Source organism: Haemorhous mexicanus, chromosome 1 (genome assembly GCF_027477595.1).
Source record: "Haemorhous mexicanus isolate bHaeMex1 chromosome 1, bHaeMex1.pri, whole genome shotgun sequence".
Classification (NCBI taxonomy): domain Eukaryota; kingdom Metazoa; phylum Chordata; class Aves; order Passeriformes; family Fringillidae; genus Haemorhous; species Haemorhous mexicanus.
In genome coordinates, this window is record NC_082341.1 from 44,975,722 (window position 1) to 44,997,511 (window position 21,790).

Consider the following 21,790-nt stretch of genomic DNA (forward strand, 5'->3'; position numbering starts at 1 on the left):
TAACCAGAAACCTGCTTAAACCATAATACAACCATGTACAGCTTGAAATCTCACTCTCAAGGCCCCCAGAGCTGCTGCTGTGACCTTGTTTAGCTTTATTTGACAATTATGTCATCAATCAAGTCGGTCATGTTTTCTCAAAAAACAAGGAAATGAAATCACAAATAATAAGCCTCTTAAAAGAAAACCACACCACTGCTCTCCACAAACCAAAGTTTTTCCCTAGGATTTGGCCTTCAGAAGAATCCCATCAGTCTCTTCTCCCCTCAGGGCATGGGAGAGTAGAAGCCTACTGTAAGCCAAGCCCTGGGTTTGACCTTCACAGCTGTGAGGGCACAAGTGTGCTCTCACCCAGCTTTATGTAACACTGCCCCACTCTGCTCTCAAGTTCCTTCAGGCAAATATTGCAGGGATCTATAAATAGCTCTTCCTTGTGTAAGGCTCACATTACACGGGGAGCTTTTTACAGCTCTTTCTCCTTTTATTAAATATAGGCCAAAAACCATGCTCTCCCCACCATACCCCTCTCAGTGAACAAACAAAACTGCAAAAATGTAAATGGTGCATTCCCTTTCCTGCAACACCTCGTGCTCCTGGCTGGGAGATCTTCAGCTGTATACCCGCCTTGGAAAGGGAACCACCACTAAGTGCAGGCAAACAAGGAATTCATGAAGAAAGAAAACAAAGCTCAGAGGTGTGGCAATGCAAAGTATAAACACCCCAAACACGTACTTTCTTTTCACACCCACGTGTGTGCAAGGGGCTCACTGAGGTAGATCACTATGAGATGGGTCCAAAAGGCATGGACCAATACTTGCTGAATATAAGAATACGATCTTAAGACTTTTAAAAAAGCAAAACAAAACAAAACAAAAAAAACCCCACCTAGTCACTTTGGATTAGGCTGCTGTTATATTTAGTATGGACTCCAGCCTCAAAAGCAGTGAACACACAAGCTAGAATACAAGACCATCAGTTTTGGTACATAAACACCATCTCTGCCAGCATATCTCCTTGTACTACTAAAAAAAGGCAGGTGTCAAAGATTTGTCAGAGTTCAGGTATGGGGAAATGACTACATCAACAGCAAACCTCAGATCCTCAAATAATATGGGTGAGAACAGTGGGAACAGTGATAACAAAAATATGAAAGTTCTCTTTATTTCTGCACCACAAGAGAATGGAACTCCCAACTTCTTTACTTCTCCACAGACCTCAAAGCCTTTCAAATGAGTACAGCTTTTCTGCTAGTTGGGGAGAGCTGTTGATCACCACAAACTGTGAACTGAAGAGATAACACCACTGTCCCTGCTCTTGAATGCTGAGCTCACTTTCCATGCACAGGAAGGAGCAGTGGGAGCACTTGCCCAGAAGCAGAGGAGGGAGTCACAAATGCACTACACAAACATGAACTAGCTTTTTGTACAGGGAAAACAAAACAAAACCCTCCAAGAACTCACTGAAAACTGGCTGGGCCTAAGACAGCAGGCAGTAGGTAAAGATATTCAAATTAAAATCTGTTCCCATTCCAAGCTAAATCCCTGATGGGCCAGCCCAGCCACACTCTGTTCCTCAGGGCAATGCTAAAGAGGAGGGGAATACAGCCAAAAGACCATGCTAGTAGGTTGGTTTCCCACCACCACTACACTACTGTTTAATCGAAAATACAATACAACTAATTGCCAGCAAGTCAGGGCCAAGAGTTTTAATCAAGTAACTCCAAACAAAGAATAAACTGGCTCAAACCAATATTTATCATGGTTTAAAACCTGGGGGAGAGGGGGGAATTTTAATCTTGTTTTGCATTACTATTGTTCTTCTCCTGTTACAGGAGGAATTTCTCATTTCTCACCCTCTGCAATGACTTATAAGAGTCTACATGGAGTTTGTACACTTTAAATTTAAAAAAAATACTGATTTACAGGATTGGAAAAAAATGCCATTATTTCAAATTTCAATAGCTGACCTTCTGAAAATATTTGCACAAAATCTCACATAACACTAGACTGCTGCTTTTTTTTACTGTTTCTTATTACACACAGTCAGTGAGAGCAGGGATAAGAGGAATGAAATTCGTTGCAAACTGCCCTAAAAAAACCCCCAAAAAACAAGCACAAAACTTAAAAAACTCAAAACCCACACACTGTAACTCCTGTGTCCTTATCCATTTATTTTCAGATTGAGTTTATTGCTTTGGACTACATTGAATAATTATATTAAAAGATGATTAAAAAATAAGACCAACAAACAAATCAAACCCCCATCTGCTGAGTAGGAACATCCTTTTTTTTTTTTTTTTCCCCCAGAAATTTAGACATTTAAATATCCTGTTGCTGCTAGAAGCAATTTCAGAGACAACTACTGGGAGGCTTACCTCCAAGGACAGTCAGACCATCAATTCCTGCTCTGAGTAAGATGCTAAGTCGATCTGCTTTGGCTCACTAGCATCACTGGCCCTCACTCACTGGCAGCAAACCTCCCCACGTGCTTGAGCAACTGGCAAAATCCAGTGAGAGCCTCCACCATTCTTCAAGGTTGTCTTACAATCCTGAACGTGCACAGAGTTTCTCAGAGCCTATCCCACAATTTCTTAACTGGCTGTTAATATCCCTGGGCCTCATATCCATTTTCTTTTGCTATCTCTGATTAGGTGTGTATGGGAGCGATGCTTTCAACCATACCTACCTACACTGTTATGTTTGAGAGGACACGAGTGAGCTGAACGCAGCTCTGTCACGAGCTCTATAATTAGAGGCCCTCCCTAAAGCTCTGGGCTGGGGGGAATGCAGATCACAGCCCTTCTCAGCCCAGGGAAAGCCACATCTCCAACACTCGTTGATATCTGAACCTTATAAGCCACTTCAGGTACCGGTGTTGGGGAGTGACACAACAAGACCACAAGTTCCTGAACAACCAACAATCCAGGGCCTTATACCAAAGCCCTGGTCACATGGCCTTCCCAGCAGCTGAGACATGTGTCCCTGACTCATGAGGGTGCATCTCAACACACCATTCCACGCAGGACTGCTTCCCTCCAGCTCCCCTAGGGGCTAATGGCTACAGCAAAAAAAAAGCCATTTCACAGCCCTTCTCAAAAGGCTACATTGTAGTTTAAAAATCTTGAATGTAGTAGTTTAAAAATCTTAAATTACTTCTGTTGAGTCATTTTTCTGCTTCTGATCCTTGTGTGAAAACACCAAGAATAAAATAGGAAAATAAGAATTTGTTGTTTAAAAGTTGCTCTGTATAATCAGTATATTACCATATACATGTGTCTGTGTTCTTGGGAACCTAGAAATGTTTATCCTAACAACAGGCTGTGGAATTTTAGGAAACTGAGCCAATTATCCATGGCTTAGTGCCATTAAAGTCAAAGTCACACAAGCAAAGATTTTAAAACAGAGGTTTTTAGAATTCAAGGGCATTAACACGAAGACGGTAAGGGCAAAGCTGTGATACAGCCTTTACACACACACACACAAAAACACCAACCCCAAACAAAACAAAAGAGAAAAAAAAGTCTTCTCACAGGGGAGAACTACACAAGAGCTTAAGCTAGGGGGTATAAATACAAATTAAATACAAGCTCAGTTTTTGCTTCATTTGCAGACTGTCTTACTTAGATACAGACTAAAGCTGAAATCCTGTATTGTGGCTTTCCCCAAAGAACCACAAAAACAGAAAACTGGATTCACTCAGCGCAAATAGATCAAATGGTTCCAGACCATTTGGAAACTGACTTTGGAAAATAGTTGTGATAACCATTAGACAAGGCACTTTCTGAAGCTGTCCTTAGATGTTCTCCAAATCACACAACAAATTGTCCTGGACATTGAACCTCAGCAGATTCATGGCACAGACAGAAAAACAGGGACCAAACTGCCCCCTGACAGCTCCTACTCAATTGGAATTCTCTGTTGAGACTGAAAACTATTGTAAGTGGACTAGACAAGCTGACCTGCTCTACCATCAGCCAATTCAGCTCCCCACTTATCAGCATGCCTTGTGACTTATTTGTATCTTAGCACCCAGTCAGAAAGCATTCAGAGTCTACCAACAGCTTCAGGCAAGCAACCGAGCCAACTTTCCATGAGGAAAACAGTTCTTAGACAAACTTTTTTCCTATATGTTAAAGATTTTATTCTTTGTGTGCAAGACTGAAATTTCTCTGAAAGTGGAACTTTTCACTACAGTATCAAAAGCAACCTCTTCTTGGGCAATAAAAGGAATTGAACTAAGTCAGTAAAATATTACAGAGACATGCTAAATGTAAAAGTGCAGAGAACAACATGTAGCTTTACAAGGTTGGAAAGCTCAGCATTTGAAGCACTTCTTTATTCAGTTGAAAAATATTTTAAAAATCATTGATGTTGCCCATCTGCAGTTTAAAAGAAACCCTTTCTCAAAACCAGTATAATGATGCCTAGAAATTTCTTCCTTCAAAATGTTTTTTCATGACCTAACTTGGCAGAGCAATGGTCCTATCAGCCTCAGAACCACAATTAGAATTCATTTCCCTTGACTCATAAATACTCTAGCACAAGGAAAGTTATCATTCCCAATACTCAGTTTTCTCAAAATAACTGTAATAAGACTGGAACATTGTCTGGATTTTAAGTACCCATGGTTATATCTGAAGAAGATTATACATTTTGAGATCATTGAAAAGTATCACAAAAGCCAAAATAATAGTCTATCTGAAAGACTCACATTTTTTGTTTGTGCACGAAGAAGTGAGCTTCTGTCAAGGGAGTTGTGGAAGATTCCAATTTCAAGAGCAACAGGTAAAATGGAAAGCAAGGCCTACAAGTACAATCCTTAATATAAATGCATGATTTCCTAAAAGGAACAGATTTCTCTACCTACTCTTAAATTCCTTGTGTAGGTTGCTCATTTGATATATAAACTCTTATTTGAGCTAAAAAAGTTTAAAAGAAGCAAAGATTTGACAACTGAAGCCATTAATACTAAAAAGTGCTTAGAGACAGCACACCCTCAATTTCATTATTTAAGCCTTCATTAATTTTCTGTTCTCTGTCCAGTATGTTCTTCCAGCAGACCTTAAAGCTTTATCATATCTTTTTTTGTCAAAGAGAATGTGAAGATCTCTTTGCTATAGAAGAAGGTCTGGAGAGCAATTCCTTGCAACTTAATGCGACAGAAGGAAAAAATGAACTTGTGTAGAAAGACTGCATATCACATAATTAAAAGAGAGAAATTTTAGCAAAATACTTTTATATTCTGTATAGGCACTGAATCCCTGAAACAAACTCAATCTACTTAATTTTTTTTACAATTCATGTAGAAAAGCTTTTGATTTAAATTTAGTCATGCTTTAAGCATAAGCAAGGTGAAATATTATAGAGTATCTGCCTGGGGGTTTGAGCTCAAACACAATTTTCAGTAAGAAATGCTGAAATTACATTAAAAAGTATGCCAAATAATGGAAAGATGTCTGAGCTATCACTTGCCCTATGCAAATAAGTTTCAGCCTTGTTTAACAAAGTCTTGGTCATCCCTTTGGTAAGAAGAACATAGCAGTCCAGACAGCTCATGGAGCAGTTTAAGCAAAACACAAGACCGTATTCTAAAGTGAAAACTGCGGTATTTCCTCTACAAGGATACATGGAATTAAATATTGCAGCTATTCCTAGTGCATAGTAGAGATGTGGCTACACTAGACCACCCTTACATCCCTTGCTGCTCTGGATCCAGATGTGGTTTTCAGAAATGCACTGTTTATTCACTTGCAACAAATGCAGGGCTCAGCAAGACCCTCAATTTCCACCACGAACCATTTTCTGTTCTTCTCAGCGAAACATTCTGCCATCACTTTAAAACCTTCTCTTTACAATATTATGTTTCTCTTTTCTGCCCTTTAATGTCTCTGTAAGGTCCCATGACTCACTTTTCACACACCTGTTCCTCACCATGGAAACAGAACAGGAAGAATAAATAGAGTATATACCTCATTTACATTATTGAATAAAAACACCCTATTGATATTCATCATTAGGTTGGAATCTCCATGGCCAAAACAGGAAGCACAGATAAGTTTCCCATGACTCAAGCCTAGCAGTAATACCCTTGTAAACTTCCATCATCACCAACACCAGCAACTGACCAGTCAAGGCCAAAATAAGCCACTGTCCTGCAGTTTAGAAAGACAGCCAGCTTTCAAGGAGCAGTCAGTCTAGCACAGCCCCTCTGGGGTGAATGTGTTGGCAGCGACAAGTTGCACCAGAACCTTCCCTGACCTCTCTCTTTTTTAACAGATTTCCGTGGTAGGTTTGCAGTTCCACCACTTGTGCCCTTTTTTCAAAGCTGCTGCTCCGTGCAGACTCCCCAGGCACCGACACCCACAGCAGCTGCCTGTACAGCCCCAGCCTGCAGCCCTAAGTGTCTCTGTGCAACCCGAGAAAGGCACACTGCCACCTCCTCGGCAGGGCGAGACACGGCTGAAATGCTCTTCCCCAGCCTCACTCCATACACTGACTGCAGGAGAAACAGGAAGGTTTATTAATAAGCAGGAGGAAAAGGTCAGCAGCTTGACTTGGATCCACAACTTTCTAGGCTAAGATCACTTGCACCATATGCCAGATGGGTCAGAGAAGAGACCGGTTCTGCCAGAACAGACCGTGAAACTCCAAGCAAACACCACAGCATACACCCATATGGTCTCCCACAGAATCCTACTGCTAAATTAGTGTTCATACAGTCACATTGATATGGAATAGAAGGGTGTTTTAGAGCTCCCACTGATTTCTGATAATTCATGCTAAATCTAAAAAGAGGTAGGAAAGAACAATGTAAAACAAGTTCAGACACAGACAACAGATCATTTAAGAACCGGCACTTTGGGTTTTTTTGGTGGGTTTTGTTTCTTCCTCAGGTTCTCAAAAAACTCTTCCATAATAGTGCCATTTCATAGATTTCCATTCTTCCTCAATATTTATGTTGTGAACAAAGCTGTTAATTTTCAAAGGGCCATATACAGAGATATCAATTTACAGTGCAATTAAGAAGCCACACAAACCTCAAACACACAGCTAGAACAAAGACTACTATTTTCTTGCTGCTGCAGTGCATTTGTGACTTACTGGAGGGTGTTTAGGTGCAGGTTTCTCAGTTCTAACAGATTCTTCCTCTTTCCCCTTGTACAAGTTTATTCTAATTCAATAAGAAGCTTGATTTTGCAGTTATGCATCACAACTACATCACTGAAAACATATGAATCTATTCTGCTCAGTTCTTTGAATTTATACATCTATTTACAAATCAGGTCAAAATAATGTAGAATGTGCATTAGTGCACAGTGGCAGTGAATATTCCTACAAATGAAAGTGGGAAGGGAATTTGAGCATGCTCCACCCTTGGTCCAAACATGCGTGCAGGTAACACGGCTGCACGGTGCTACTTGGACATTCACAGCACAAAGTTAAAGGTAACTAGAGAGGACATTGACCACATCACTTTTATGTTATTCAGCACAATCATCAGCCTCAGCAGAGACACACATGCCAAAAAGTCTTTAAAACCAAATATTTCATGTTTAGCTACCATAGTACAGTTTGCATTCATCACTGATTCCTTTTGCTACAAGACAAGGCACCAGGCACCAGGTTTTAACCATTATGGCCTGTGCTCTTCAGACAAATTACAAACAGCTGTAAAAATAAAACTGAACTTCAGCTAAGCAAGTTTGCAAATTTTCCAGACTGCATCACATGTTCTACCTGACAGTGGGCAGAAAATATCCAACTCAACAAAACTGAAGTGCCATGTGCAAAACTTTCCCACAAACATCCTATACAGACAATATAGACACTATAGTCCACCACTGGATGAAGCCCCAAAATATCCACACAACAATATAGCACAGAAGTTGGCCATCATACAATACTGTAAACAAGACCAATGCCCACCAGTCAAAACAAAGAGAGATGACATACAACATGAACCCATCCTGACTGGTCTGAGGAAACACAGACAAATATCTGTCTTTCAAAGTTATTTTCCAGTAAGAAAGGGTAAAATTTTTTCATATCAGATAAATGACACGACTCCAGTATAAAGAAATAGTATGGTGGAACATACAAAACCTACCCCAAAACAGTAGTCAGAAAGAACATGCCTGCAGACCTTCTCTTGCATGGAGTGTTATTTTATGAACACTTTCACTAGCAATTGTCACAGCCTACCTTACTTCATCTTTGGTGTCCTACAGCAGTGAAATACACATCACTGAAATGTGTCTGCTATGTGGCAGTATTCCCAGGTATGTCATTTAGAGAAGTCCCAAATCACTCTGAATCCCATGTTAAATTCTCCGCCCACAGATTTTCTTTGCAAAGATAAACATGAAAGAAAAACGCATTCACTCAGCCATGCATGTGGAGACTGAAAGACTGTGAGTGACCTTTGATTATGGCACTAAAACAAAACACACATTAAAAATAAGAAAAAGCTGGAAGGGAGGAAAAGCACAGCAATTTACTTAGGTGAGTCCCACTAGCTATTCTGCCATCTGGTAAAAACAGCAGCTTTCAGCACATAAGCATGTAAACTGGTGGACCATCTTGTGCTTTCTGCTATTTTTCTACCTCAGCAAGCTTTTTACATAACAGTTCCATGAATAAAATAGGTCAAATTGAGCCTCTCAGGAGTTTTAGTAAATTTTAAACATTAAGAAGCTACTTGTAGCTGAGTATTATGGTCAAATTAAAGGTTCCATTTGCTTTTTCAGTGGAACTGTTCTCTGCATTAACTTTTCTTCGGTACTAGCTACATAGTCAGATAAAGTCTGGTCTATTAGCAAATGCAGTGAAAAGATTAATATAACTCTGACTTCATACAAACTGTCTCGGGTCAAGCCCTTCACTACAGCAGAGTGAAGAGCAGCACCTCTTAGATTCACTCTAGTTAGAAGGTGTCTGTTGAGATCCGGGCAGCCCTTGAAAATCATCATAGTGAAAATGGAAGTTTCCACTCATGCAATTCTACCAATTTTGCCTCAGTAACACAAAAATTATTCCCAGCCAAACACAAACTTGGGAAATGTGCCTTTTCTTTGCAAGTTACCAGGAAAGAACAATGTAGTCAAAACCAGAGAAAGATCATTGGGAATGAAAGGTACCATTTTCCCCTCTCCCGTACCAATCCATTGGCAAGCAGCTCCCTTTTCCAGATCTCTGCCAGGGCTCTGTCCCTCAGTGACTCTAAGAGTCTCACCAGACTGCTAAAAATAATTTCTCAACTACAAGACATGCACATTATCAGCAGAAAACATTTCTGCAAGCTTAGTAACAGCTCCACAGCTCAGTCTGATTAAAAGAGACTGAAAAGGCAGACTAAAGAATGGTTGTTGAGGTAGGGAAGCCTTTACTGCATGCCCATCCATGACCACCACAGACAGAACACTTTTTTTCCCAGTTTACAGGCAAGCACAGAAAGCTGAGGGTTTTGCATTATAAGCAATACTTACTGTAAAATCTAAATATGTTAGAATCATATTGATAATTTGAACTTAAAACACTTGAATATTATATATTGCTTTGCAATTCAGCAGTTTTCCATGATTGTTTCTGTGGAAGTCTTCAGAATGAATATGTAATAACACACGTAATATTCTGTAAGCAAGTGGAAGGCTCTTCACATTCAAAGTTATTCTTCCTGCTATAAATCAGTAATAAAGCAGACAGGGGATTAAAGCAGACAGGTTTCAGACTTGCCCAGGTCACATCTGTATGGATACCTGCATTGTGGGTTTTGCTACTTCACTGCATGTTGTGATCACTACAGAAAAATGCATGTGAAATCCTTTATTATCCAAAGCCCTGAGCTACAGAATCAAAGGCCAATTGGTCTCCAAAAGGTATGCAAAGCATGTTTCCATCAAGTCTTGAGAAGTGAGAATAATTTTAATTGCACTTTATGAAGTGGAAAGAGTGCTTCAACACCAAAACTACCCAGTCACTTGTTCATCTTACCAACTCTGTATTTGTGATTTTTTAACTCAAAAGCAACTTGCCATCTCTCAGAAAGACACAGAAAAAGCAAGACTTAGAAACTTCATACACAAAACTGTCCTCCTTGTGAAGATCACAAACTTCTGCAACTTCTACCACTCAGTGCTACCACAGAAGAATATTGTGACTTATTTAAAATGAATTAGCAACATGGTTCTTGTGTTGTGACAGCAAAAACTCTGCAACCAACCACTAAAAGCTTTGGTGAGACTCTTATTCCTCGCCTTATGCTACATGGTTCAAAGCAGTTCTTTGTTCACTGAGAACTTAAGTAGTGGAACATTCACCATCAGTTTAAGAAAGTTTTTGAACCTGAAGGTGTCCTGCTTACTCTGGTCTTGTCAGGATGTTGAGGTATTTCAGCTGTTCACATGGAGGACAATACTCTTGCTTTCATAACATTACTTCCCAAACTAAATTCACCCGTTATGAAATTACAGATCCATAAGTACAATTACATGTCATAAATGGCGATTGCATTAAGGACTGCAATTTTAGGAAGACTCAGAGGGAGTCTACACCAGATACTTTTTTTCTTGTACAGTTAAAATCCCCAGCTCCTTTCAAACCAACCGTATGATTTTATTCCAAATAAATTTCTGGTAAGAGCTGAAGTGATACTTAAAATCCTGGTTTTTTGGTTTTTTTTTTTTTTTGAAGTAAAAATTTAAGAGTATGGGTGGCTTATTTTTCCTAAGCCTGATGGAGATTTTAACAAAGCACAACTTTCCATGACTACTGTAAACACAGAGGGAATCCACCCGTCCATTTGTTTTTCCCATGACACTTCCATCAGAGGGCAAGTCACATCAGTTACACTGTGACCTTCCAACTGATGTTTTGTTAATGACCAGGCAAGAAACAAGGAGTTTTCTAAACAGAGTTAAAATCAGTGTACTGTTGATGCAGGAGCTATAATTTGAAACTACAATATTGGGAGACATACAAATAAACTTGTTCAAAGATATAAAGAGGAAGGAAGTGGCGGAAGGAAGGAAGCGGTGGAAGGAAGGAAGTGGCGGAAGGAAGGAGACTAGAAATCCCAGTGACCTTGCATCTTTCAGAAGTCACTAATGCTTCTCAGCAAGCAGAAGGACATCCTGACCAGAGTCACTACTTATTTCACTTATTCCCAGTCAAAGTTATCAGGAGGAGCACCAAAAAAGTCTATTGAAGACTGAACTGAAAGCTGAGCAAATCAAAACAAGTGCCAGTACCAAAAGACCAATTTTCCTTCACTCTCCCTGGTACAATCAGGTGTAGTTGTGCAGTAACAGCTGCCATTTTACTGCATTTCCTCAGAATACAGAGTAGGGTTAAGGGAGGGAAGCAAACAAATTATCTGATCAGGAACAAAATAAAAATAAGCTCAAGGTCTCTTATATCAATACATGTCTATATTAGAGTTTGCACATGATATCTGAGCTGTCTATATTAAGCCTCTCAGGCCAGTCTCCCACTAAATTAAGCTCTTGAGTGGCTTAAAGTTCACATGATTTTTAGAGCCTATCTAGCCAGCTATTCTTTCTGCATCTCCTCTATTGAAAGTTTCTTTGTCAGCTACCTTTTTCACCTTCAGTTCAGGTTCTCTGATGAAACCTTGTATGTGAGAAGTCACATGACATCAGAAAGCATATTTCATTTCTTTTGGAGATAAAGGATTTCAGAATGAAGTGGGATCAAAGACATAAAAATTATCACAGTTGATAAGAAAATAGTTTCAGTACTTAAAAATATAACAACATGGAACCCAAAAGGTGAAATACATTCCTATCACTTCTAATTCTCAGGTTTTCCAAGTAATTCTTCTAACAGCCTCATGATAACTTGAAGGCAAACTGTACTGACCTAAAAGGCCATACATCCTCAATCTTTAACTTCATATTTGAATTGTCCTAGTTAGGAAGGCTAGTAAATGTATTACGCACCAGTCCCTCTACTTTCAGTTCTGTTTAAACATAAAGTTATTCTATTTCCTTGCTAGTCTGTGCAAGTTTTAGTATAGACCTACCGTTTGCTTTCATTCAAGCTCCCTTCACATGTGTAGAACCAAACTGCTTGGTGGACAAGACCTCCTGTTTTTTACAGCACCTTTGACATAAATTTCATCTGTGTTCAGCTTTCCTTCCTAGTACACAGTTAACAGAAATAAACATTATTTCTGATTGCACTCCATTTCATATCACATACATTACATTTCATACATTTAACAGCAACAGCTGGGATACACAAAGGGGGTGTGGGTAGGGGTTTAGGGTTTGAGAAGAAGTAAGTCTGTTGAAAGTATTTCTTTTAACATGTTCCTTCAAAAAGACTTTACAAACTGAAAATTGCTCAACACCTGCGCAAGGCAGCTGCTCCTCTGGATTTCAGAGATAAACAAAAAACAGTGGGGACAAATCCTGAGCCACTCTGATGAATGTAAGCACCTTACTGGAAGTAGACTTATCTTAAAGAAAAAACAAATGAAGGTAAGTTAAGTAAATAGGGAGAAAAATTCATTGTATTCATTGTACTTATATGTTCTTTATCAGAAAGTGAAATGTTAATTTACAGAAGGAAAAAAAAAGTGAGCCATACAGAAATGAACAAGAACCATCAGATGCATTTCACTTACAAACACTTCCAATTTTTTTTTAGTCTACTCCCTAAGGACATGGGCTTCTACTAGAATTTAAGTGCAATTCTGTTGCAATATAAACCTACCTGAGCCAGGGGGGATGGAAAGGGGATTTAAAAGAACCAACAATAAGGGTATTTTTTTCTGTCTGATATGAGCTCCATCTCTGCCTGACTACAATTACATTCCTGTACTTTGTAATGTCATGTCAGAGATACTAAAAACTCTACAAAAACATCTTGTTTCCTTATCTTCACTTTCCTACAGTAGTCTGAAAACAATTGTAGCACTGAGATTTTCGAATGTGTTAAAGATTTTAGGTATTACACATCCAAAGTATTTTTATAAAGCTTAAAAATGCAAAGCTTTTCATTAAGAAAGGTCAGCTTCTTTCAAGTCAATCAATCACAGAGCAAGGAACAGCTATTATGGGCATTGTTCCAAAGCTCAAAAACTCCCAAGGACAGAAAGGCCCTTTAAACTACTTTGGAAGTTGAAATGGGTTTTGTAACAAAGAACATGTAAAAAATGAAGTTAAACTTGATTAGAAGCAGTTGCAAAGTTTTTTTACAAATCCACCAAGCATACTCATTCTTTTCATGGAGTCCAGACACAGCCAAGTTGTGCAGTAGCAAAAAGAACTAGCAAATTATAAAAAATTGCTCCTTGTTTGATTATAGCAATGAAGATCAAGGGCGGGGGGGGAGGGGGAGGGGGGTGGGAATCTAAAGAGCTTTCCTGACTTCCAACCACCAGAATACAAGAATGTAACTCTCCAACAGCAATCTAATAATCCAGAGCCATTGGATTTAAAAAGAAAAACTGTTCTTAAAAAAAAGTTCTACAAAGAAAACAGTTCATATTGCTCATAATTCACGAATAATTTTGAACTGGTTTGTTTTTATTTTCTGTTTTAAAGTTCTGGTTTTGAATTTAAATACAGATAAGAAAAGCAAACTCAAATCACATCCAGAAAATAAATTGTATAAAATGACAACAACCTTAGTCCATGTCCTCACATTTCAAATGAAGCACTCATGTCTAAGCTCCTTATATTGTAAGAATTTTCATTTTAACAGAATGAAGTCAAGGATATCAATTAGACAGGCATCACTAATGGCATGCTTCAAAAAATGGGCTAAGAGCTACCAAATTACCTATCAGCATACACAAAGATTAATACACATAGTATATAAATATTAACACCGGAGTGCCAACAGAAATTGGTGACAAATTAATTGTCTTACAGATATAGGACAATATGAGTACTTCAAACAACTGCAATTTCTTTGCAAATGAAAGCCTGCAAAAGTGTGCAAGCAATTCCTCTTGCACCAATCTGTCTGCTTCCAACATAGCACATATTTAACAATAATATCACAACTTAAGAGACTGATGCCCAAAGCAGTTTTATCCTAAATTATTAGTTTGGATTCCTTCTGGTTTATTCTCAAAAAAAAAAAAATCTCATGGTGGTAAATAACATGCCAGTTTACTAACATTAGATGTGGAGGCAGGGAGGGAGACAACCACAGTAAACAGTGATCCTTGACCCACTGAAGCAGAGTACACCATCACTAACCTACTTTTGAGCATCAAAGCGTAAGTCTGTACTCCTGACCCACCAGTCTAAAGCTGCATCTGGGAACACAAGAGCAGCTCAGCTCAGCAGTATTTGAGAAAGACGCCGGGCAGCGTTATGCAGTGCAATAGCCGAAAAACAGCATTCAACTAAACTGCTGAGTAAGGGAAAATGAAAAGTACTAAAGCAGCGTTTGCCATGTTTCTTTCTTTTGTCTGAGTTAATTTAAAGCATGGCCAGCGATGCCTCTGCATACACACTACATACACACGACAGTCAAATCTCAGCTCTAAGAGCAACAAACAGTACTGGGGGATTAAAGCTCCGAAACAGTCCCTGCTGTACCTGGTTTTCAATTCCTTCTGCTCCTGACCATCTGCATAGCATTCTTCCTTTCTTGTGTCTCCTTTTCCCCACCAGAATCTCACCATTTGGCCAGCAGGCTTGCTTTAAGCGTTGCTTCTATCTGTGTTTCCCACACATGAACAGTTCTTGATGCCGTAAGGTCATTTGAATGCAATTATAACTTTGGCTCATGCACAAGTTTCCTCACCCTCTCCTGGCAGAGCAGTACACAAACTACCAAACTGAATCAAACAGGGTTAGCCCACTCCTCTTTTCAGTCTGCTGCATTAAAACCTTGATCTTTTAAATGCATATTACAATATCTACATTTGTAACCACGTCCAAAATTTTTGAGAACAAAGCTGTATAGACAACCATACACAAAAATTCTCTGAGAGAACAGATGGTAGCAAATCTTTTCCTTCTAAACATCAGGAAAACACTGCAGAGTGTTTCCAGAGTCTTCACAAAAGTAGGAAGATTTATCTACAGAACAAAATAAAGCCATACTTTAAAACTGCATACATCTCAAAAGACTAAGGCTTTCTGGTGCATGTGTTGAAACACTCATGAGAGAACAGAGCTATGAGCTCATCTGACAATCACACATGTACTCCAACAAATTAAACTCCCTTCAAGGTAAAGCCAGTCACAAACTCTGCCCTTCTCAAAATGGCATTTTTGTGTAGGGTATGACCTGTCACTTCAACAGACTTCTAAGAATTTGGAAATATTTTATCATTCCTCAAGAAAACCGTGAGCGATTTCCTTTCTTAACTTCTCCTCCAAAACAAGCCACAACAGTTCTTCTCAGCCAACCTCCTATTCCCTCACATTAAGGACAAGTTTGGCATTGCAGCCACCTCTTCTCCAAGCATCCAGTTTTTTTTGTGGACTGATCCAACTGAAAACATAGTGCCAAAACAAAGCATGTGTAAACATTGTCTTCCAGGGGCAAGCCTTCACCAAGGAAAAACTTTTGCATCTTTGTGGATATGAAATGCAACTCCCTTTGTGAAAAAAGTATTCCAAACCAGATGCTCCTTCAGAATAAGAACAAATAACACAACTTTAAGCATTTCTCATCTGATTTTGCTTATTAGAAGTCATGTCTAACTAAATAGATTTTTAAAAGTTCAATTGTAGTTAATCAAAAGACTCACACTTACATCAGTGGTTCCTTACAGTGCTTCCTATTGCATCAAGCTTTTGGCTCCTGGCAACTCTACTCTAATAAAAAATATCCTTTTAAAAGTCTCCTCTAACCCAAACTATTCTGATTCTGTGATTATTCCTCAGTTCCAAACTGAGCATAACTGTATGACTGGATAACATCCAGCCTTTAGGATACATGAACTGTCTTTTACTTGATCAGTGAAGCTGAAGGTATTCCCAGTGCCTTTTCCTGCTTCACAACAGTCCTGACTCCAAGTTTTAAAATACTCTAGTGCAGAACTGTTCCAAGCATCAGGCTATGATTACAACCGACTGAAATTCACCATATGGTGAATGGTTGATTTGATGAGGTGATTTACATTTGCAAACATAATGCTATTCCCATGTGCATTTCTATACTTCATCATAAACATGAACTGAAACACCTGCAGTAAAATAAATTAAATTTGAGCCTCATAGTGAAACAACAAGATTTAAAGTAAAAACAAATAAAAAATTTTTCAACCAGACAAATTTTCTCCTTTCTTCCCAAAGAAAAAAAAAAAAAAAAAGGAAAGAAACAAGGAAAGAAACACAGCAGTAGACCTTCAGCCATCAGTTAGACAACCCAGAACAAAACATTTACAGCAATATGCAAATACAGCACTCTCAGTAGTCAAGGAAGGGAATAAAATGCTCTTTTAAAGGCTGAAATTGCAGAGAAAACTCTTTCTTTCCAGCAACATGCAGAATTAAGAGAGATTTCCTGTTCTTATCCTTTCTGTACAAGTTGGGATTTCAGGAGATGTTTCCGCAAAATCACAGGAGGTAATAAAGTATATTGTGAAAATCTATTTTTTGTTTTCATTATTTTTAAGCTGCCAAACAGTTTTTCTGATAACTAAGAATTTTTCAACCAACACTTTTCTTTTAGGTTTCCTAGAGTCCATTTAATTGCCATCTCCCATCTGTCTTGCCCACGTAATCTTCAGCAGCAGGAACATTTGCTGACACTATAATCAAGAATGAACTGGCAGTAAAATTATTTATCCTCTGCCAGACTGTGCCACTGTTAAATATCGAGGGAGATAAATTAGAATTTAACTTTAGTTTACTGGCAACTAAATCTTGTATAGATATAGACAGATAAAGGCTATTTACGCACAGGTTTTCATGAGGTCACCTTGCTGACACAGTAGAACCTTGAAAGCTTCAAGACATTAACCAGGTGTCTCCTGCCTACCCATAAAACATTGTGTCAACATAGTAGCACCAGTTCAGCACTGCATGACCTATACCATCCATCTACTCACACTGCACATCCTCAAGACTGTCTGCTTTGTGATAGTACGGCTAAGTCATTTCAAGTAATCGTCTACTGTCTGGCACATTTATTCTTTGACAGTCCATCTACTATGGGAAAAAACACCCCAACAAAAAAAAAAAAAAAAACCCACCTTTAAAATAAGCCTATATGCAAAGCACAAAAAATTCTTGATTTCCTTTATCTACAATGTATTTCAATTCAATGTTTCCAGATTATTTTATTTTTGCAATATAAATAGTTTGCAATATAACTTTCACTACCATCTTAGCTTGCTGGTAAGGAGTGAAAACATCATTGTCTTTAAAAATAATCAAGAGAGACTGGAGGAAGGAGTCACTTGTGTTAATAACTAGCGTTGTTTTACTAATGCAAGGTAATAAAAGTTTGTCCTTTGTAGTAACTAGTATTGGGCCCAGTGAGTGTTAAGATCTAAATCGAAACAATGAACCAAGAAAGTTTACAGAGAAAACTGTGGGTCATTTTTCTGGTGAAGGATATCCCCTACACTGCCCTTTCATGCCCACACAAGCAACTATGTGCTCAGTGCGAAATCCTCCCCCTGCAGCTTCTCTGAAAACACTGCATGTAGGCAGGACAAATTATTACTCAGAACTAGAACATTTGGAACGTGTCTCAGCTTTTCAGATACCCAGATATAGTCAGCAGAGAGCAGATTATTCCCTGAGCAAGTGGGCAGAGTTGTAGACTATCTTAATATTAAAAGTATAAAATATTTTATATGGCTACTATAAGAAAGCTGTAAACCAAATACAAAGTTCAGAATTTATATAAAGACATTTAAGCTAACTACAGATGAAGCTCAAAATTGATTTAGACAGATTTAAGACCTTAAAAATAGGCTTGAGGAACACAGGAACTCTCCACTTTCGTCCTCATCTAATGCACATTTGTGGTCTAGTATCAAAGTAAGTTAAAAGCAACTCAACCTCAGAAATAAGACTTAAAAACAGCATTTCCCCCAAATACTTATTTTCTGTCCTGGCAGTCCTGCATCCAGAAAAACAAAAACCAAAGCAACCACCATTTTCACTCCCTTCTACCAAACACACAACCGAAGAAAAACACAGAGGCTTTTTACTAATCTGCACCATACAGAGAGAAAAAAAACCCTGTGGGCAGAAGTAGAAAGCAAAAGATTCTTCCCTGCCTCAGTTTGTGTGGTACTCCTATGGCAGTACCCAACTCGCCTGTCAGTGAGTTACACAAAAATGTCAACCAGCTGAATTCACCTGTTCCAGATACCCAGCAGAGCAAAGACACTACACAAGCACTCGTAGCTGCAAGTGTGTCTCCATGGGATGTGTCAAGTAAACAATCAACCACTGTGGGTCATTCTTCTTAAAGACAGAAAGAACAGGTTCTTCCTTACTTTGGAGTGTGCAAATTTTCTTCCTTTGAATTACATCAAACAATTCTTGCCTAGGTTTTACAACATATACTAGCATGAATGAAGCAGGAAGTTCATGTTTAAAAGGAACCTTACCATTCAGTGTTAACATGAAAGGGCAGAGGAGAAGACAAGCAGTGATGCTTACACAGGATATCGGAATGAAAATGGCTCTTGGGTAAAAGAGGAATTATTAGAGAGTTCAGCATCCATTTGACAGTCTTTCACAGGAGCTCATGCCAGGGAACTGGAGGGACTGGCTGAGGAGCAGAGATCAGAGCCAGGTACAGCCATCCTGAAGTAAGAGGCAGCAGCTGCACAGGGCTGCATCAAACATTCTGTACATCTGCCCCTATCCACACGGGAGCCTCGTTCTCCAGATGGCAAACAGGTACCAAAGACTGTGGCTTTTTTTCTGGAATCAGTTTAAAGAAAGGCAGACAGCACAAACTGAATAGACTGTCAGCTGGTTTGAAACAAGAACTGGCTTGGTGTCATCCTGATTATGCTAAAAGGCCCCAAGACAGTGTCAGAAGGTTCCCAGTAGAAAAGCAGACAGTGTGCATATGTTGTCCCTCCCTCAGGCCCAAATTCTCTCTTTCTACAAATCCATAATTAAGAAGTGGCTGTAACTATTAAAACCAAAATATTTCAGAACCGACCTTAGATTAAAAGCAAACATAAGAATTCAATATTTACATTTTCACCCACAATTCTACAAAAAAATTAAGTGTGCTTTAGGGGGTAGAGAAGTTAGGTGAGAACTCAGCTGCTACTTTCATCCTAACATTAGTGAAGACAATTCCAACAAACTCCTGCATGTCTCTATGTAGCCTAACCTTTGTTCAGCATCTGCCAATCCAAAACACTAAACTGATCTCTTAATTTTTCACATGTCACCATTTAATCACCAGGATTGTTAAGACTAAGTTTATGTAGCAGTAAAGTCAACCAAAAGTCCAACTCTGCCCTCAGTTACAGTCTAGTAAATCCAGTTAGTATAGCTGTGACAGTTTGGATTTACACAACAGTAGTAGTGCAGTGGAGTAGAATATAGAACTGAAAGCTACCAGCTCAAAGATGACTTAAATTAACACTATGACTGCTTAAGTTTAAACTTTTTAGTTGGTTGGGAGCTGTAAACACCAAGTCTCCACCAAGAAAAGTATCCTTATCAGTGAGACAAGCTAAGCTAAATTACTTATACTCCAACAACCCCTTCTAACCACACATATCCACAGAACATTTAACCTCTCCATTTGGCAGCCCAGTGTTGTACTCGGATATGGCACCATTTAATTATGAACTGGATTGCTACAAGAGAATAGGACAGTTAACTTACTGCTGTTTAATGAGCACGCTCTTGTTAGTTGTGAATACATTCACTGTACTCATTAAATCAGGAGGCACTGGAGTTCTGAATACATCATTAAAAGGATCCAGGAATGCTGCTGCTTTGTTCAGCATGACTACATGCTCTGCTTGACAGTTGGAAAATGAGCAAGAAATGCAAGCCCCTTCCTGTTAGGCCAGCAGATCTAATTTTAAACTAGGACAAGGGAGAGAGAGTGGGAGATCTGCTTCTTCTGAACTTCGCTCATTTTAGAACACAAATTTCTCTTCCTACTGCTGACTTGAAGCAGAAACATACTCAGTCCTGTAAAATAGCAATAAAAAGGAAATATCAAGCTTGTGGAAGGAAGGGCTATTTAAAAAATAAATTACTAAGTAAACAAACAAATCCACAGTCCATTTTCAATACATCCAAGGAGTATGCATTAATCTATCAGCCTATCAATTAACAAAATGAACCTTCATAAAACAAATTACACACACACCCCTAACATGGTAGTTCCCACACTATTTATACGATACTGATTAAGGCTGAAGGAGGAGTGAAACTGACTAGCAGGTTCCTGTACATTCTCACAGAGGAGACATGGAACAGACGTTCAGTGAGAGGACGAGTTTTGCTCAATCTACCCACAAAGATATGCACCCACATGAGAACCTATATGTCTAAAGCAATCTAGAATTACAGAGAAATTAAAATAACTGTCAACTGTTCTGCTCAAACCCATTGCATGCAAGCATTTTCTACCAAAAGAGGTATGTGAACCAACATCATTGATGGCATCACTGGAGCTGCATGGCATCCGAAAGTCAAGATTTAACAAGCACAACTGCTTCCTTTAAGCACATCCTTGGAAGAGGAAAATGCATTTCTGCAATAAGTTTGTAACAAATCTTCCTTTTGCTCTCCTCCCACCACATGCACAGAGAAGTGAACAGGTTGCCAAAGTTCAGAACTGGGGGAAGAGGGGGAAGCTGAGGCAAGCTTAATACTCTCAGTGCAAGGCTGTGCAAGACTCAACCACTTTAATCCAAGCAATTATTTTTCAGTTAGAAAGTAGTTGATACAGTAAGAAGCTATAAAAATACTCAATTCTGGCCAAACAACGGCTGCCACCTATGAAGGCAAGTTTAACACCACAAGCACATTTAGCTCAGTCTCCTCCCATTGTGCAGATGTGATAGTTCACCTCTTACCTGAGAAAAACATGTTCTAACCAGTCATGTTAGCACATTTTAGGACTTTGCTTGCTCCAGGCCTCAAAACAAGCCTCTGGAGCTCATCAAGACCCCAATTTTCCCACTTTTACCAACAAAATAATCTTCAGGAAAAAATCCTTCTGATTAAACAGTCAGGCTTAATGCAACATGCCATGACTAATCCTCTTAAATTTTCTCTGGGTCCCACACTGTAATCTCAGTAACACAGGAGAAACTGTTCTTTTCATAGGAGCTACGTGACTCTGTGAACTGTCACAATCTTACTCAAATAGCAAGTGATTACTCACTGCTATCAACCTGAGTTATCAACACACAAGTTTCAGCACACAGTCCTGCTTACTTGGGGTACAACCACAGAGCAGTACTCTCAAATGTCCAGATATGAGCTGTAGAACAGCACTCACATCAAACACCACAGACTTCTGGGGTCACATCTCATTTCTCCCCACAGTGCAGAACACAGATGCACTTAGCTCTTTTAGAATATGTTGTGGAAACAGCCTGAAGAACTACCTGGCTCTCCAATGGTTTAAAATAGCATCCTAACCAGAAGGTAGAAAGATTAACAGTTTGGGGATAGGAAAATCAAAAGGAGGAATCACATTCAGACTACATTTAGAGACATATCCCTTATCAGCAATATACACCTACACGTGCACCAGAGCATTTTGATTAAAATCAGTTCACTGACTTAAGAATTAAAAAAACAAAAAAACTTTAGGTCATCCACACTGTTTCCTTGGTGTCAGAT

The 21,790-nt window shown here is 39.0% G+C and overlaps 1 protein-coding gene across 9 annotated transcripts in view; it reads right to left on the reverse strand.

Moving 5' to 3' along the window:
• TRAK1 (trafficking kinesin protein 1) overlaps positions 1-21,790 on the reverse strand; it is a 126,710-nt gene that overhangs the window by 88,040 nt on the left and 16,880 nt on the right. For 2 of the 9 annotated variants that reach the window (XR_009486722.1, XM_059848105.1), the window contains exon 1: positions 14,576-14,696. The exons of 1 other annotated variant lie outside the window; for it this stretch is intronic. Coding sequence is in view for 6 of the 8 variants with exons in the window: in XM_059848105.1 (XP_059704088.1) it covers positions 14,576-14,661 (86 nt within the window). In the remaining 2 variants the exon portion in view is untranslated. Of the gene's footprint in view, positions 1-14,575; positions 14,707-21,790 lie in introns of those variants that run through there. 6 more of the 9 variants (XM_059848055.1, XM_059848046.1, XR_009486724.1 and 3 more) reach the window with 5 other exon arrangements.